General features: G+C 47.3%; 4 protein-coding genes across 5 annotated transcripts; 3 read left to right on the top strand and 1 right to left on the bottom strand.

Moving 5' to 3' along the window:
• Positions 1 to 2,476: 2,476 nt before the first annotated feature.
• Positions 2,477 to 5,922, top strand: LOC117860458 (E3 ubiquitin-protein ligase RGLG2). Of its 2 annotated transcripts, XM_034743748.2 has the most exons (12): positions 2,477 to 2,756; positions 2,859 to 3,062; positions 3,683 to 3,767; positions 3,885 to 4,025; positions 4,105 to 4,218; positions 4,306 to 4,403; positions 4,523 to 4,602; positions 4,708 to 4,813; positions 4,900 to 5,027; positions 5,151 to 5,358; positions 5,443 to 5,499; positions 5,601 to 5,922. In XM_034743748.2, the coding sequence occupies exons 2-12, from the start codon at positions 2,907 to 2,909 to the stop codon at positions 5,679 to 5,681; spliced, it is 1,254 nt and encodes a 417-aa protein (XP_034599639.1). In that variant the 5' UTR covers positions 2,477 to 2,756; positions 2,859 to 2,906; the 3' UTR covers positions 5,682 to 5,922. The 2 variants fall into 2 exon arrangements, with proteins under 2 accessions (XP_034599639.1, XP_072150453.1); XM_072294352.1 differs by lacking the exons at positions 2,477 to 2,756; positions 2,859 to 3,062 and having other exon boundaries at positions 3,721 to 3,790.
• A 1,356-nt stretch (positions 5,923 to 7,278) lies between these two features.
• Positions 7,279 to 9,969, top strand: LOC117860459 (agamous-like MADS-box protein AGL104). Its single transcript, XM_034743751.2, has 11 exons — positions 7,279 to 7,833; positions 7,941 to 7,994; positions 8,131 to 8,149; positions 8,231 to 8,292; positions 8,387 to 8,414; positions 8,526 to 8,587; positions 8,670 to 8,769; positions 8,854 to 8,910; positions 9,015 to 9,169; positions 9,270 to 9,432; positions 9,546 to 9,969. Exons 1-11 carry the CDS (start codon positions 7,649 to 7,651, stop codon positions 9,729 to 9,731), a joined length of 1,071 nt encoding a protein of 356 aa, XP_034599642.1. The 5' UTR covers positions 7,279 to 7,648; the 3' UTR covers positions 9,732 to 9,969.
• Positions 9,970 to 10,688: 719 nt separating this feature from the next.
• LOC117860460 (NDR1/HIN1-like protein 13) lies at positions 10,689 to 12,097 on the top strand. The gene has a single exon (XM_034743752.2). It carries the CDS (start codon positions 11,055 to 11,057, stop codon positions 11,805 to 11,807), a length of 753 nt encoding a protein of 250 aa, XP_034599643.1. The 5' UTR covers positions 10,689 to 11,054; the 3' UTR covers positions 11,808 to 12,097.
• Positions 12,098 to 12,234: 137 nt separating this feature from the next.
• LOC117860457 (elongator complex protein 2) lies at positions 12,235 to 18,212 on the bottom strand. The gene is made up of 10 exons (XM_034743746.2): positions 17,789 to 18,212; positions 17,596 to 17,683; positions 17,149 to 17,234; positions 16,796 to 16,949; positions 16,457 to 16,617; positions 15,704 to 16,375; positions 15,266 to 15,584; positions 14,909 to 15,126; positions 13,021 to 13,198; positions 12,235 to 12,909 (listed from the first exon to the last, which is right to left on the bottom strand). Exons 1-10 carry the CDS (start codon positions 17,960 to 17,962, stop codon positions 12,410 to 12,412), a joined length of 2,550 nt encoding a protein of 849 aa, XP_034599637.1. The 5' UTR covers positions 17,963 to 18,212; the 3' UTR covers positions 12,235 to 12,409.
• Between the last annotated feature and the right edge of the window lie 259 nt (positions 18,213 to 18,471).

The following is an 18,471-nucleotide window of genomic DNA, read 5'->3' as shown; positions in this document are numbered from 1 at the left end:
GAGTGGAGTGCTGCTGCCTGAATTCCCAAGCGAAACGCAGACGCACCGTCTTATTTGTGAACGTCAGGCCGGCCACAAGGTCAAAACTTTAAATTCTGCATGGTGAAGAAGGACATCATTGCTTATGTAAAAATTACTTCAAAAAAGTTTCATGATTATTTGTACAGGTTAGGAGCATCTAATACTAAATTAAATGTAGAGATATGAAATTGCATGAAAAATAGATTAAAAAATAAAGTAAAATTCTAGCATAAATACCATGTCCATTAATTATCACTCCATAAGATTTGAGCTTAAGACTCAACTTGTATGAATAGAAAAGAAAAGAACTCATTAAGGCCCCATTTGGATCCTTCATTTTGAAGAAATTGGAATCTACTTAATGGAGTAGGCTATTTATCTTGGAATGTGGGATTCCACAACTTTCCAAAGTTTAGATATAAGTCTATCTTAAATTCATAGGTATGGGAGATGGAAATTGATTCTATAGATCCTCATGCCATGTTTCTAATGTGCAACTTATAGCACGCTCTTCGACTCGCTTCCTTATAGCAGAAGTGCAGCATATAACTATCTCTCCCATATGGCTAGCAATAATATACAAATATATTCCATATACAACTATATTAGCTTAATTAATTTGTGTCTAAATTATGATTATTAGAATGGAATTCAATTCCAAGGATCTAAACGGAGCCTAAGGGTTTTTCTTTCAGAGTGGAGTAACTATGTCTAAATTGAAATAGTTTTGGGGTGTAAGATAAGTTGTATATGGTGGTCAAGAAAACTAATTGAAATAGTTTGACGGAGTAAATCAAAACTAAATTTTGTTCAAAGAGTCAAGCAGACAAAATGTCTAAATTGAAATAGTTTTGGGGTGTAAGAGCAACTCCAAGAGTACTTCAAAAAATTCTTCCCCAAAACTATGTATTGGGGTTCTTCCAAAAAAAATTTCCCCCAAAAACATATCAATCCACAGCAGATCGCTAACAAATAGCCCCCAATATTTTAAAACAGGCCACGTCATCGTATTGGGCCCATCGGAAGGGACGCGCGAGCGTGCGGGAATCAAGATTGGGGGAGGAATGCCACCGCTAAAATATACGCGGTGATAGGTTGTTTTTTAGCGTTGCTAAAAAATTGGGGAAGGTTTGGGTGGACTGTTGGAGTTCGTTTTTTCTCCTTTTTACCCTAAAAGAAGTATTGGGGATAAGATTAGCAGCCTCTTGGAGCTGCTCTAAGATAGGTTGTGTACGGTGGTCAAGAAAACTAATTGAAATAGTTTGAAAGAGTAAATCAAAACTAAATTTTGTTCAAAAAGTCAAGCAGACAAAGTGGATTGCATGACATAGTAAAATGTGTTTCCCTTTCCATAAACATCGAACGTTGTACCATGCATATTTTACATCACCCGCCATCATAAAAGTATGTGTGCCTCGTAGTGGTAGGAAGGTACCCCGTGCTCTACTTGGAATTATTAATATTGACAATGTAGACCAGCAATCATCACAAAGATCAAAATGTAGCAAGGGTAAACGGTTTTTTGGACCAAGCCGTTTGTGGTGGTATCATGGTTGAACGGCTCAATAAATTCTACCATTCATATAAACATGTAAGACGAATGTGCAAGGTATTTTACACAACCCACAACAATAAAGTGGGTGTCTGTTCCTCTATCAATGCTAGGAAGCTATCTCATGCTGTACTCGAATTATTATCTGACTAATGCATACCAACACAACCGTTCAAGGGTAAATAGAGCTACATTTTTTTTTCGAACTATTAAACGCATTCCATTTGTGGTGGTGTCATGGTTGAACAGAAGCATCCTCACCATCCCAATAAAGTCATACCCTTTCTATAAACATGTAAGGTGGATGTGCACCCAATTTTACACCACCCACCGTGCGCGTCCCTAGCCAATCCTAAAAAATCGTCGGCTCGATAAAGATTGACTAATGCGGGCCCGTAACCATCACAAAAGATAAAAATGTAGCAAGTGCAATCAGGGCTACACTATTTTCTTTGGACCTTTCCATTCCCGGTGGTAACACAGTTGGAAAGAAGCTTCCTCACCACCTATACTTTCTATAAACATGCAAGGCGAATGCGCGATGCATTTACACCACTCATCAACAAAAAGCTATCAGCTATACGCCTCCGAGCCGTAGGAAGTTGCCTCGACTCGATTGGGAGTCACCATGCAGATCAGATCGACGTATCCAGACCAGCAACCCGCCCAAATGGCCCTCCGATTCTGCTGCAACCTTTTCCCGCCAAAGGGACGTTTCCTCCTGCCGTGACGCATCAGGCTACCCATCGAATCACTGACAGTTTCAATTCATACCCGAAATAGCACAAGGGACAAAAGCCCATCTTATTGGTGGGTGACGACCCAACCGCGAAACGTCCCGCGGCCCAAGTCCAGCCCAGCAAGCAACCTCCCCTCGGCACGGCGGCTACCGAAAACGGAAGGATCCCGCCGCCACCGGGTTTGGTGCTCCTCGGCTCGGCGTTGCCCTCGTGGCCGCGCCGCGCCCGTGGTTTGCGTGCTTCTTGGCCAAGAGTCCGGCGCGCAATGCGGGTCGGGGAGATAAATCTCCGGGATTTACACGCCCCGTTTATTTATCCGTCTATATATCTGGGGTTTAGCCCGCTGATTTAGGCCAGTGGTTGGTTCTTCGGCTCCTTACTCTTCTCCTGCCTCACTTCTCATCTTGTTTCTTGCGATCTCGGCGAGGGGATTCGTTTTCCAGGTAGGTGCAGGTCCCATGCAAAGATCGTTTTGTTTCGATCTCCTGGTGCGGTCTCGACGGATTCCTGATTTTCTTGGGTTTTGCCTGCTCTGTTGTTTGCAGAGTTGGGAGGGAGGAGACCGATCGATCGGGAAGGAAGGAGGGACGGCCATGGGGTCGTTTTTCTCCAAGGAGAATCAGCCCGGGGGGCGGCAGCCGCACGACTACAATCACAGCCATAATCAGAACAACGGTGCCGCGACTGCGAGCAGAGGGGGCAAGAATCGGTATGCCAAGATCGGCGACGATTACCACACCCTGGAGCAGGTGGATTTCTTTTAATCCGTGTTACTTCTTGAGTTCTTGCATGTGCATCGCTGATCGCTGACTAGTGCTGGTACAGCTACACGCTGTGAGTTGATTCGATTTTGTTGGGAACAGTTCTGGTGATTTGATCTAGGCTAACCGGATGTTGGTGGTTCTTTGTTGGTTTAATAAGAGATTTTTACTTCTCTGCATGCATGGTTATTTTAGATTATTGGGATGGAAGGGGGTTTATAGTATTAGATCATGTGTGTGCTGATAACAAAATATTTGTCCTGTTTATCTTTGATAGTTCTTAAATGCGCCAAGCTTTGCAAAGTGTCTTGGTCCTTTAATGTAATGATTATTGTTATTTGAGTTACTGTGGAACTGGATAGCGTTGCTGTCAAAATAAGTAAATGTGATCAGGGGAAGTCCTACACGCACCTAGTTGCTTTCTATTAGGAGTGGGGATATACTTTATAGATGGTGTTACTAAGCATTGCATTCTTACCAGTGAAGCTGTCCTTTTGAACACCTTTGACGTGGTTTTGCACAAAAGGATTTTCTTTTGTTAATCTGACTCAAGATTCCATTTGGCTATACTGAAACATTTATAATGCTATCTTATCCTCTCTAATTAGGTCACCGATGCCCTTGCGCATGCTGGTCTGGAGTCCTCAAATCTGATTGTTGGGATTGATTTCACAAAGAGCAATGAGTGGACAGGTACGTTTGCGCCTGATCAGCACGTGAGACTTGACTATGTGAACTTTCACAAGAGTTGTTTTAATTTTTCTTCTTATCTTTCTTCCAAACGTACTTATGTTCACTGTTTATAAGCAGGCAAAGTGTCCTACAATAACCGGAGCTTGCACGCAATGGGAAACACTCCAAACCCATATGAGCAGGCTATTTCCATCATAGGGAGAACCCTTGCACGCTTTGATGAGGATAACCTGATACCATGCTTTGGATTTGGCGACGGTTAGTTCTTAAGATGCCTCGACTCAAATCTTTTTATGTAAAACTGCAAATGAATAACATTTTAAGTTTCGTGTTACAGCAACTACTCATGATAAGTCAGTATTTAGCTTTAATCATGATAAGCAGCCCTGTGATGGCTTCGAGCAAGCACTTTCTCGGTACAGAGAAATCGTTCCACAACTTAAGCTGGCTGGTTGGTGCATTATCTTTTGTTTTAAGCTTCAAATGTAACAATGTATTAAGGTTCATTTGGCTGATATGCGATGATAATGCTTCACAGGTCCAACTTCATTTGCACCAATCATTGAGACTGCTATTGGAATTGTTGATAGTAGTGGTGGCCAGTATCATGTCCTGCTTATAATAGCAGATGGACAGGTTTGTTCGTGAACTAGTATTCCAGTTCTGTTACAGCATCGTAATTCCTAGTCTGACGAATTCATCGTGATGTATAACCTGTACTTTTCTGCTGGTGATTTTCTTATATGAAATTTCAGGTTACACGCAGCATTGACACAGGCAATGGACGGTTGAGCCCACAGGAAAGGGAGACCATAGATGCCATTGTGAAGGCTAGGTAACCATATACCAAATATTTCTGTGATTTAGACTGGCCTCGACTTACTAGTGTTCTGCCATACTGAGCTTTTATGTTTCAACACTAAATGCGTCAATTTTGCAGCGATTACCCTCTTTCAATTGTGCTTGTTGGGGTTGGTGATGGACCATGGGACATGATGAGGCAATTCGACGACAACATACCTTCTCGGGCATTCGACAATTTTCAGGTAAATTTTATAGTTATTCTCTGGAACTACAGCACTTCATATTTAGATCAAACATTGCAAATACTAATTATCCTGTTTCAATGCAGTTTGTGAACTTCACACAGATCATGTCTAGACCTATACCCACAAGCAAAAAGGAGGCCGAATTTGCTCTTTCAGCATTGATGGAGATCCCAGAACAGTTCAAAGCAGCAATGAGTCTCCAGCTTCTTGGGTATTTTTCTTGTCTATATAGTTGCAGACACACCCATTTCTAGAAATTTGGATCCCCTGTTTTCTTTTTTCATAATTGAAGCGGTCATCTCTAATTGTTTTGTATCTGGTTTCTTGGGCACAGCAAACGAAGAGGATTTCCCAACCGGCCAGTGTTGCCTCCACCTGTGAGCAATCAGCAACAGTACTCTGGATTTTCAGCAGTCAAACAGACCCAATCTACTAGCTACTCTGGCTGTTCAGCAGCCAAACAGACCCAATCTACTGGCTATGGAGCAGCACCGAAAACCCCATCGGCGCCTCGAGAGGACAGCGATATAGGTGATCCGCAGGTACATGCCAGTGTCTTTTACACGATGAAACATTCATTTGGTTTTTTTCGCACTTTCACCCCATGCTGAACTCATGTCCTGCAGACCTGTCCAATCTGCTGGAACCAAGCGAAGAACCTTGCTTTCGGGTGTGGCCATCAGGTACCGGAACGGCTCGACAACACTCCCTGAAATTTCCTTCAGGGTCTATCATCAACTTTTACATGAATGAAATGGTAACCAATCACGCGTTCTCAATGCAGACGTGCTCCGACTGCGCAAAGGATCTGAAGGTGTGCCCGATGTGCCAAAAGGTGATCTCGGTGAGGCTGAAGCTCTACTGAAGCCCTTGAGAAACTCATCATATGCAATCACCAGTTGAAGGAGCAGCTAGCTTTTGATATGAATTAAATACTATGAGGTTTTGCAACTTGCAGTACAACTGTAAATACAGGGTTTGGGGTCCTATAAGTATGGACGACGACGAGGCTCAAACTTAATACACTCGTGCCTGGTTATAGCAGCATAAACACAGCTGATAACTAAAGAAACAGTCCATATTATAAGCGATTCAGTATTTTCTTAGTCTTGCTGCATACATGTTTATGTGTCAGTCAGTTTCATGTTACACCAACATGGTGGAATGCGGTTTATATGCCAGCAACATACCTGTTTGTGTGATAAAAAAAGGGTAGAATGTAGGAACGTGTATGCGTACGTACCTGAGCTGCTTGCTCCTGAAGGAGAGTGGAGGACTGGTGGGTGCTGGAGAGCCAGACAGAGGCCACTGAACCTGCATGACTCCCTCAACGCCAACCGGGATGCACGCCAGCCACGGCGGCGTTGCTTCTCGGATGGCATTCAGGGAGCCAGGCAGCAGAGAGCACGATGTGCCCATGGAAAGCTCATCTGGTTGTCTGTACAAACCGCACCGGCTTCCATGGCGAGGCAGCGGGTCTGCGCTCTGCAAGACGAGAGACTGAACCAACACTAGAAGCGGAAGCATATGCGGTGCAACACTGTCACTGACGACCCAAGACATACCTTGTCTTGCCAACAGAGGCCATGCACACACCATGGGCACATCATCATCAGGGACATATACCCTGGCCTGTCTTGCCAGCTGATCGAGTCCATATCCATACAACCATGAGCAACGCCCGCCGAGGCGAGGAGCCGAGGAGGAGGGCGTACATCCTCGCGAGGAGGAGGGCTTTGGCCGTCCTGCATTATTCCCGGTCGCTACTCGCTAGAGCCTAGAGGAGGGTGTTGGTATTTGCTGGCCGGACGCGGCCAAGGGTACGGTGCTAGCTGGCTCTGGACCCCAGCCGGCCGGGGACATGTAGCTCGATCGAGCTGATGGCAGCCAAGCGGCGGTATGTGAGGCGCGCGCCTGTGGCTGCAGCGGCGGCAGCGCGGGTGGGTACAGTACAGCATGGATAACTGTTGGTCTGCCGGAAGTTTGCTCGGGCAAGCGGCCAAACGGAACGTACGCTATGGCGAGGGTAGCGGACGATTCCTCCACTGGCAGCTTACAGATCAGAACTTGTTGTCGGGTTCGGAATTTATCTGTCCGTGTTGGTTCACATGGCAGGCGCGCCATCATCTCTCGGGGTCTCGGCTGCCGCCATGCCACCTCCTGGGCCGCGCGGGGAACGGCCCCGCGTTTCATGAACGCCACGGGCACCGTGCACCCGGGCGTCTCGCCGCAACGAGGACACCGGTTGGATGATCAAAGATCATCATCATAAAATAAAAAAGAACTTGAAGGGCGAAATCCAATGCCAAGCTGCCAGACGAGAAACCAACCACGGATAACAATGCGTACCTGAGGCCGTCGAGACAGAGGGGAGAGGCTAGGTAGGCTGCTAGGAGAGGGGGCGGACGCTTGGCATCGCATTGCCCGCCCTTTCTTATATAGCACACGTGCGGGGCCGGGCACGCGACGCGATCGGCGCCAGCAGCTCACTCGCTCCTGCTTCGCCCCGCGCCATTCCCGCTCCGACGAGCGCTCCCGCCCGCCCGCCCCGATCCCTCCTCCTGACCAGGGACTCCTGCTGTTCTGGATCCGCACGCGCCGCATCCCGTCGCTCACCCACCGCCACGCCACGACAACCACCATCTTGTTCTGTGCCCTCTCGATCGCCACTAACAACCTCCTCCTCCCTGCAGGCTCCCTCCCTTTCTTTCTTCCTTTCCCCGAGGCTGCGGCGGGAGGCTCCGACCCGGCGCGCGGCGTGGCCGATCGATCCTTCCTTCCTTCCTTCCTTCCCGTGCGCGGCGGCGGGCCGGGCGGGTACGTGCGCGCGCGATGGGGCGCGTGAAGCTGCCCATCCGGAGGATCGAGAACACCACCAACCGGCAGGTGACCTTCTCCAAGCGCCGCAATGGGCTCGTCAAGAAGGCCTACGAGCTCTCCGTCCTCTGCGACATCGACGTCGCGCTCCTCATGTTCTCGCCCTCCGGCCGCCTCAGCCACTTCTCCGGCCGCAACGGGTGCGCTCCCCCACTCGCTCTTCATCTGGCGTTCAATGTTCAGGGTGACTGGATCCGCTAAAGCTTCCGAACCTTCTTGCATTGCCTTCTGCTCATCTGCTGCGCAGGGTGGAGGACGTGATCCTTCGGTACATGAACCTCTCGGAGCACGACAGGGGATGGTGAGTGCTCGGTGATCAAATTCCCCGCAAATTCGCACTGCCTCTTTGTTTAGTTACCATTGCAATAATGTCGTTGAAATGCGGCTCATGTTTTCTCCTTTAATTTCTTTGGGTTTGCCGATCGATCATATTGCAGCGCCGTCCAGAACCGAGAGGTAAGGCATACACTGACTGAGGCTGCCCCAATCATCCAGTGGAAATCAAGGAACTTGTAATCACAGCGAAATTCAGTGCAGTACCTCGTCAGCATGCTCCAGCGGCTCAAGCGCGAGGGTGACATGGCCACGCAGCTAGCCAAGTACATAATGTCTTTTCTTACTCGTAAAAATCTTGAAAACACACAGGCCGGCCTAATCTCATCTCAATTGCGTTCTCTTCTTTCAAATTTACAGCCCCGGGGCACTGAGCGAGAGAATCAAGGTGAGAATTCAGAGCCTGATGTCCAGGCCTGATGTCTTCAGAGTTCAGACAACTCGTTGCATTTGAACGATCTTTTCTCTTAAACTACTCCAATGCATGTGCATCTCCCAGGAGATCCAGCGGGAGATTTACTCTTCGCAGCAGCAGCTGCACATCTCCGAGGAACGCCTGAGGTCAGTGACGCATTTTCAGAGGTTCAGAACTGAATTCGCCGTACTGAAATGAAATTGCTTCTGACCTTGTTGCATGCTGCAGGCTGTTCGAGCCAGACCCTGCCGCGTTCAGCTCCACGAGCGAGCTCGACGGCTGCGAGAAGCTCCTCGCCGACTTGCTGGACCGTGTGGTCCAACGGAAGGTTTAGTTTCTCAATCGCAGTCTGAACCTGCAACCTGATAACTGATTCAGTAGCGTGCTAACTTTGCCCCCATCGTATCTGCAGAACTACTTGCTGGGCGAGCACATGACCCCGTTCGATCCGACAGCATCTGGGATGGAGGTAATCGCTGGCTCTTTGTTCTTTGTTTTTTGGTTTTGTTATTTATCCATAAAGGATGGTATGGGAACGTGCAAAGTTTATTACACGAAGAACGTGTCGTGCAGGGGACAAATGGAGCGCAGATGTTCACGGACCAGCAAGCGGCGGAGGGCATGGGCACGTTCGCCGGCGACGCCGCGCTGTGGGCCGCCGCCGATGTGGGGTCCGACGACCCAGGCCATCAGATGTTCGGTGGGTCCGACCCGCTGATCTACCTCAGGTATGTGCACGACCTCCTGCCGCGTCAGCACCGTGCGGCGCGCCGGCGCCAGTGCAAGCACGCGCGTCACCGGAAGCTTTTCTTCCTCTCGTGTTAGCAGGGACCAGGACGTGTACGACGCCACCTCCCAGGTGGCCGGGCTGCACGGCGACCCGTGCGCGGCCGCCGCCGGCGAGGCCGACGCCGACGCGTGGCGGGAGGAGTACACCTGCACCGAGCTGCTCTCCGGGCTCATCCCCGCCACGCCGTTCCCTCTCATGCCGGTGAGCCACCATCCAATGCATCCGTCGTTAGTCCACGGCCGGCGTGCGACGCCACGACGGCGGCGCGCGCGGTGACCGTGACCCTGACGTGTCTGCTGTTGTTGCCGCTGCAGCACTGGCTGGTGCCGGACGACGAGTTCCTGCCGATGCCCGACGGCGGCAGCGGCGGCGGCGGCATGGTGGCCGCGCAGGAGCAGGTGGAGGCGTCTACGGCGAGCTGCTCTTACGTGCCCAGCGACGACGCCGGCACGCCGGCTGCGGCGTACGACAGCACTACGGCACCGGCGAACGTCGCCTGACCTGACCTGACGAGTTCACCCACTGTAATTACAACATAGAGCATATCAGAATAACCAGAGAATAATCCCATAGCTAGTGGCGGCGCCTGTGCTCACAAAAGGAAAACGACGCAGACGCGCGCGCGCACATTAACATCACATGTAACCTCTGGAACAAAATCATGTGATCTCTGTTCATAAAGCGCGACGAGATCGTCGGAACCCGAATCATTCAAAGAAGTTGCAGTGATACAGATCACCAGACGATTCGATCCTTTCTTACCAACGCGCGAATCTGGATTCTGGATTGCACCTGAAGAAGAACGAAGACGACATGGCGTAGTGCTCCGCTCTCCCATCCAACTTTCAAGGAAGAAGATCCATCATCCATGTAAAGCTGTGCGGTGCGGAGTCAGCTTTCGACGTCGCTGACAAAGCAGGAGCACTACAGACTAAAACACCAAAGCCATGGACTCCTCAGGAATGTTCCTCCCTGTGGGAGATCTCGTTATCAAACCCGGGCCGGTTTTCTGTCAGCACATACAGGTTCCTTAGTCATGAATTAACCCCATACCTGGCTTTATTTCGAAACGGAACGGGTCCGGGACCGCCTTTTTCGCCTTTCTCCGGGGCTAAGCAACTTGTTCTGGTCTCTCTTCTTGTCATCTCCTCCCACGGCACTTCTCATCTCACCTACTGATGTATTGGCTGCTTTTCAGTTCTAAATTTCTCTTTTAAACTTAGACTTCATTAACAGGAAGATCGCATGAAACTAAGTGTGTGACACATGCTACCACTTCATCTCACCTTGGTCAATGTTAAAAACTGCATGATAAAAGCATTGAGCAGGTGTTCCTGATGAGAATGATTGATTCACTGAGTATGTATTAGTGGGAAGAGCACATTCTAAGTTGTTGTCTGAACAAGCCAAGCCAGATTGCCAGAAACATAGACATCAAGTATCAGATTATTTGGTAATGTGAAGAATAACAGAAGCTTTATCTTTCCACAGCTCAAGAATTATGCTTTTGTGAGATAAAGCAGACACCAATCGATTGCCGGCAGCCGGCAGAGTTGCCCCACTTCACACCTTTGCTCGAAGCAGCTCCATTTTTCAATGGCCAAACACAAGATAGTGGCCCTACGCCCGATTTTCAAAAGCCTCTCTTTTCTCCCTCTTTATTTTGGGGACACCACCATTAGCCCAGCCCAGCCTCCTTTTAACTCCATCACTCCATTCCCTTGCTCTTGTTGTTGTTGTTCTTGCTTTCCCCATTAGTAGGCCTCTTGCAATCTTGAGCTATTCTCTTGTCAGGACATCTTGGTGGTGGTGGAGCTGCAGAAATGGGCACTCCTTACCACCTCCAATCACCAAGAACCATCCTGTCTAAGCTGGTCAACATGAGGCAGCTACCACCGGGGCTTCCACCACCACCGCCGCCGGAGCCTCCATCCAAGACGATCCGGCAGCCAGAGGTGCTGCCACAGCGGCTACCGGCAGCTCCTTCGAAGATAATTCTTCAGCCGCGTGACCGGACCTCGCCGGCGATGTGGTTTGCGGCCATCGTCTGCTTCGCCTTCAGCATCATCCTGATCGTGGCTGGCATGGTCATCTTGATCGTCTTCCTGGCGGTCAAGCCGAGGGCGCCCTCCTTCGACACCGCCAACGCCAGCCTCAACAGCGTCTACATCGACTCGCCGGCCTACTTCAATGGCGACATGACGCTCGTGGCCAACTTCTCCAACCCCAACCAGAAGATCGACGTCATATTCCGGTCTGCCACCGTGGAGCTCTTCTTCCGGGACAGGCCCATGGCCGTGCAGGTGCTGCCGCCGTTCGCACAGCGCCGGGGCCAGTCCCAGGTCCTGAACTTGCACATGGTGTCCAGCCGTGTGCTGCTGCCGCCGGAGGTGGCCATGGAGCTTGTGAACCAGGTGAGGAGCAACAGGGTCGTGTACACTATCAGAGGCGCCTTCAAGGTGGAGGCTAGAGTTTGGTTCAGCCACTACTCATACTGGATGAACACAATCTGTGAGCTGGAGCTCACAGCTCCTCCTACTGGAGTTCTTGTTGCCAGGAGATGCAGAACAAAGTGACTGGCTTTTGAAATCCACCCCTCCCGTTCTATTGCTGTATCACATCTTAGATCTTTTTCTTTTTGTATACTGAAATTGGGCAGAGTAAAGTAAAATATACTCATGATTGATGCGAATTTGATGTTGGTTCTTCATCTCTGTTGACCTCTTGCTGGTTCAGTTGCTGCTGGAGCCTGAAGGCTACCTGCAGCACAGTAGCAAAAGATTGTAAGCAACTTGAACATAGAGTTCGACAAGTGCGTAATGTAATGTAATGTCCACCATGGAACTCATTGCTTGTGTTGAAGCAATTTAGTGGGTTTTATCGAATTATTATTGCAGGTAGAGAAGATACAAAAATCGCAAAAGCCTGCTTGCATTAGTGTTTCAGCAATGTGTCACCTTTAATAACTCGATTTTCCTTCATAGATCATATGAGAGAGAGAGAGAGGCAACGCTGCATCTTTTACCACTAAACTAGTGTTACATATGGACAGCAAACGTTTCGTGACAGCACTATTTTTTCATTATCACGACTAGTTTTACAACACATCTTGGCAGACATCGACAAAAACACTGCCAGAAACATAACAGTTTGATCTACTAAATCTGGACGCATTTGTCTATGTCCTGCAATGAACATCAAAAACCCTCACACAGTGATCAGCTCCACAGGAAGCCAGCTCAAGCGCCGATTTCTCATCGGATGAATTGGGTTCCCGCCACCGTAAACGGTGCACGGTTGACACGTGACACAACAGAGGGTCAAATCGAAGCATGCACGCTGCACTGAGCGGAGACGAGTCTGGAGTACTGTCTGCAGAAACTCTTCCACCTGAAACACCCCAGAGCTCGATCAATCCATTGTCCATGCCAACAGCGAGAATACCGGCATTGGAAGCACGGTCACGGCCCATCCATGCCAATGCGGTGACACTGTCACGGAACTGAGGCAATGTTGCAAGCAGCTTCACAGAAGACGCATCTTGAACACACCATATCTTGACAGTCTTGTCCCTTGATCCAGTTGCGAATTCATAACCGAAGGGGTTCCATGAGCACGCCCATACAATTCTTTTGTGTGCTTCATGCTTTGCAACGAGATGGTGTTCCACTCCTTCCTCTAGAATTACATTAGCAGAATCGTAGTCACAGAGAAAAACAGTGTGACTGAAAAGACAAATGTAAAGCAATAATTTCAACGAACTGCATGATTGTAAGAAAGTTTACTTACTGGTTTTCCTGATTGAAAAGATCGACAAATGACGATCCCTTGAGACACTCAAGAGAAAAACATTATCACGAGAGAACTCCATTTGTGTCACTGTAAGATTGTGGGATTGCAAGCGGCCAACAGCTTTCCACGTTCCAATCTCCCAGAGCCAGATCTCAGCAACTGGCGCTGATTGAGCCTGAATGATAGTAAGTTCCATCAGATTTCCCATGCATACAGTAAAATCAAACCATAAACGATTAAGCATAATATGCATCAACTAATGCCATTATGCCAGTGTCAGATATCAAGAAAGTGAAAAATGTAGTTTTGCCACATGAATATGCACAACCAGATCTCGTGAAGGATCTGGAAGGAACGGAATGGCCAGGTCTTTGACAGCCAACTGGAGGCCACCGTGGGCCAATTAGTCGAGGCAGCTCTGGATTCAGGCCAGAGCGAAATACATGGCCGGTCTTTTTTGTACACTGATCTAGTTATTAAGTGCACCTAGCATGATCTAGTTCGTGTACTGATGGTCTTCCTAAATTGTCTTTGTTTGCCCTGTACAAGCACCCTTATGGCCTTATGTAACACTGAACTCATGTGCTTGCGCCCGAATGGTGCACGTTGTAAACTCATACTCTTCTTAATACAAAGATGCGCAGCTCTCCTGCATATTCTCGAAAAAAAGAAGACCCACAACTCTGTACAGTGGTCCTGACTGAATGTGTCAATATTCAAAAAAACCCCAGAATTAAAGAAGCTCCAAAAATACTGAAATTTCAACTCACACCCTGTTTATATTAAGATAAAAAAATAGCATTTGCTTGTAGATTCACATTTGATCAGTTATCTTTGAGAAAATGTGTGGTGAATTCTTGAATCAAAAGATCAAGTATCTATTATAACATGGTGATGGCACAATGGTTGTGTGACTGGTGTATGGAAGGACAAAAACATTGTCTCAACGGGATCCATGACTTTCCATGGAATGGTCTTTCTTAGATTGAGCCTGAATGATAGTAAGTTCCATCAGATTTCCCATGCATACAGTAAAATCAAACCATAAACGATTAAGCATAATATGCATCAACTAATGCCATTATGCCAGTGTCAGATATCAAGAAAGTGAAAAATGTAGTTTTGCCACATGAATATGCACAACCAGATCTCGTGAAGGATCTGGAAGGAACGGAATGGCCAGATCTTTGACAGCCAACTGGAGGCCACCGTGGGCCAATTAGTCGAGGCAGCTCTGGATTCAGGCCAGAGCGAAATACATGGCCGGTCTTTTTTGTACACTGATCTAGTTATTAAGTGCACCTAGCATGATCTAGTTCGTGTACTGATGGTCTTCCTAAATTGTCTTTGTTTGCCCTGTACAAGCACCCTTATGGCCTTATGTAACACTGAACTCATGTGCTTGCGCCCGAATGGTGCACGTTGTAAACTCATACTCTTCTTAATACAAAGATGCGCAGCTCTCCTGCATATTCTCAAAAAAAAGAAGACCCACAACTCTGTACAGTGGTCCTGACTGAATGTGTCAATATTCAAAAAAAACCCCAGAATTAAAGAAGCTCCAAAAATACTGAAATTTCAACTCACACCCTGTTTATATTAAGATAAAAAAATAGCATTTGCTTGTAGATTCACATTTGATCAGTTATCTTTGAGAAAATGTGTGGTGAATTCTTGAATCAAAAGATCAAGTATCTATTATAACATGGTGATGGCACAATGGTTGTGTGACTGGTGTATGGAAGGACAAAAACATTGTCTCAACGGGATCCATGACTTTCCATGGAATGGTCTTTCTTAGAATTATAAGGCTCTTTTTATGTTGTTGTTTCATCCACAAATTTCAGATGAGTCAGCACAAAAAGAAAACATACAGCACCAATACCTTGCAAGATGATGCAGCAAGCTTCCCTTCATAATCACAGCATATCGAGAAGAGCTCATTTCCATGACCATATAGTTTGTGCGATTCAGGCCATAGAGTATTCCATGCAAGTTGGTCCTCCACAGGGGGCTCGGTAAATACAGTAGGCACTGCATCAGGAATTGTCTCCATAGAATCGGGACCATCAGTAGAATTACTGCTTAGGGATTCCTTGACTCCTGAATACACCACCATGCAAAAAATAGCATCAAATAAAAGAAAACTGAATTGTTTAAAGATGCAATTTTTCAAAGCCACATAAAAGGAGGGACTATTGCTCAATGACATATACCCACGTGATGTGTGAGAGATGCTAACCATGTGTATATATGGGTTTCTGTGAAAGCCCAAGAGCAGACATATTTGCTCCAACGACTTGCACATTGTCAAAATCGTCAGAGACATCAGGTTTCAACAAAGTTGCTTGTTGTAGGGTCTTCAAAAATGATAAGGGAGCTTCAAAGACCCTAGAAACCTTTTCATCAGCACCACTAACAAAGCGGTGGTTCCCACTACCCTGAATAAATGCCACACAGTTAATATCATGGCCATGAATTTGTGGACGTGCGATTTCACGCCAATAGATCATGTCTCCAGGTTTAACTTGATTTCTCCAAGGAGCAAATATTCGTGTTGTCTGCATATTTAGCATTGACCCAGAAGAACATTAGCATGTTGAAGAGAAACACAACAACCAACCAAATATATAACTTATATAAGTACAGGCCAAAATTGATAATAAGCACAAAAACTTGCCTGGTCATGGCTAACGGATAACAAATATTGACCGGATCTTGCCCATGTTAAGTCAGACACAGGAGCAAAATGACCAGATGGGACTATCTGAGGCTGCCAATTTTCAGAATCCAGTCCAACATCTCTCCACATATGAAAGGAGCCACCATAGCCATGTGCAAGAATGGATTTTCCATCAGGCTGCCAGTGTCCACCATAAAATCCAAGTGCCGAGTGACTTAATTCACCAACTGTCACTGAATTGATCCAAAGGCCAGTATTTTTCTCTGGCCTCCATATCATCATCATCTTGTCCATGGATGCGGATAGTATACTCATTGCCTGATGAGCTTCATCCCCAGGTAACAGTGTTGGCGGTTGCCACTCCACGGAATACACCCAATCTTCATGGCCAACAAGAAGAGACTCCAGTGATACTTGATAGCTTGTATTACCAGCTACAAAAAGTGGTCCCTCAATATAGGAGGTCATTTCAATGTTTGCCTTCCTCAATTGTGCCGTGGAGCCTGACGAAACAGCTTCTGAATCCATTTTCCATATCCTAATGGTTCTGTCCTGAGATGAGCTAACGAGGAAAAGGTTGTGCTTTCCACTGCTCATCATCACGGGTAAAGAAAAGTCTAAACTTCTGATCCAATCAGAATGACCTTTAAGTTCACAAGCTTTAATGAACTGTTCATGGAAAATGCCTAGTTAGGACAAAGAAAGGGAAGGGACCCAAAAAAAAGGGTATAAAAACATAAAATTACAAACCTTGCCCGACTTATCCCCACAATAAATGTGGATCTTGTGATCTAGACCACCCATTGCCAAAATTAGATGGCTTCCCTGTTCTGGTAACACTGCTAAGGAAAGTGAAACCATTGGTTTTGAACCAATGGACAAAGTATGCAAGCAAGACACTTTGCAGCTGCCTGCAGAAGAGAAAGAAAATAACTTAAAGTGCAACAGCAACACACATTCTCCAAAGTTCAAAATCGTCAAGATCATAAGATAGAAAAAACAATAGAATGTGACTCGCTAAATCTGTATGATTCTTAGAAATATGCTCCAAGCAGTAGCTATCACAATCCAGAAGTAAAGCCATCTTACCACCAGGGGTGGGCTCAATCACCATTTCCCAAATAACCACAATACTATCCGACGAAGTAGAAGCAAAAATTGCAACAGTATCAGACACCATCCTTCCAGCAAGACAGGTGATCCCTTTCTTATGCATCCCTGGGAGCTGCAACACATGAGACCACTGCAAAGAAGGCATAAACAATAAATGAAACAACTAGGCGCTAGAAGAAACCATTCGAACCAATTTTCAAGTTAATCAAGCAAATATGTCCCAGCAAGTACGCTGCAACTACATGACTGCACCCCATTCTAGTATTAATATAAGTTACAGAACACAGTATGCGATTATAATAAGGTGAAAACAGAAAAAAAAAACTCACATCTCCTTTGCCAGAACCAATCTTCCATGCCATGATAGCGCCATCAGCACTTCCTGAGAGTAGATAGTATGTCTCCCTGCCACGAACTGCAAACCATTAAGGAAAAACAGTCAACAATTCAGCTCTAGGCCTCGCACAAGAGGAAAAGAAACCAGCATTTAGGATTAGACATATCTAATCCAGTGCTATATATCTGCAGCTTGTCAGTTATCAACTAAAACAATTCATTGAATGAACCAAATAGTGACAGTCAACAGTCAGCTCCAGACGATGGCTACTGAAACAGAGTTCAATTTCGCAGTTAAAACATAAAACTTTGTTGCTCAAGACAAATCACAGAGAACTAACAATCAGAAGCAAGTGGTTTCAGCAAGCTCCAAACTAAAGCACTTAGGTTAATAAACATTAAGCTGCCAAAATCTAAAAAATGTACAAAAACTGATGCACCTTGGAGCACATCCTTCTTCGTGGGAAGCCATAGCGTGCAGTTCACCGGCGCCTTGTGCCCCGGAAGCGTCGTCACGATCTCACCTCTCTGCTCGAACGAACACGAGTTTGGACGAGTTAATCAAAACAATGACATACTTATAAAGTAGTTAAAATTGCAGGAAAAAGAAGGATAAGGAACGAGGTGGCAGACCTCGGGAGAGAAGAGGGCGACGGCGTTCTGGGCGCCAAAGGCCACGAGGCCGCAAGCTCCCCACGAGACGTTGTTCACCACACGGTTGCAGCCGGCCCCTATGAAGACCCTCTGCACCTCCATGCCCCCGCCCTCTCCGCGGGCTCCAGCGAGCTCTCCGGCAGCCGGCGACATCACGAGTAAAACCCAGCTCCCAGCAGCGGAGCCGCAAGTGAAGCGCGCCTAGGGCTGGAATAAACGGTAAACGGCCAGGGAGTAATCAAACTACACCGCCCAACGGAGCTGGCGCTGGCGCTAGCCCAGCTAGGATGACGAGCGGCGCGGGGCTGGAGAGACGCGACGGCGGCGGCAGCGGCGAGCGGGCCGGAGACAAGCGTGCCGTGGGGGGAGGAGGGCGCGGCGGCGGGTGCTCGGGTGGGAGTAGGGTTGCTTGAGATTCGGAGGCTTGGGCCCTTTGATTGATCAATTTCGGGCTGGATCTCCTTGGACTGGGCCCAGTAAAGAAGAAGCTTTTCAGGATGGGCCCTACATTTGCCACTGCACATTTTGGCCCATACACGGATCGTGGCCTTTCTATAGATGTCTTTTGCTTCTGCTCGTGTTTATTGAAACTTCTCCTGTGTTTTTTTGTGGGTGAAAAGGGATACTTCTCATTTTGATTCTAGTAAATCCACGAGCTACTT

This window comes from Setaria viridis, chromosome 6 (genome assembly GCF_005286985.2).
Source record: "Setaria viridis chromosome 6, Setaria_viridis_v4.0, whole genome shotgun sequence".
Lineage (NCBI taxonomy): Eukaryota > Viridiplantae > Streptophyta > Magnoliopsida > Poales > Poaceae > Setaria > Setaria viridis.
Note: the sequence above shows the minus strand (reverse complement) of the source record. Positions and strands in the feature narration are given on the sequence as shown.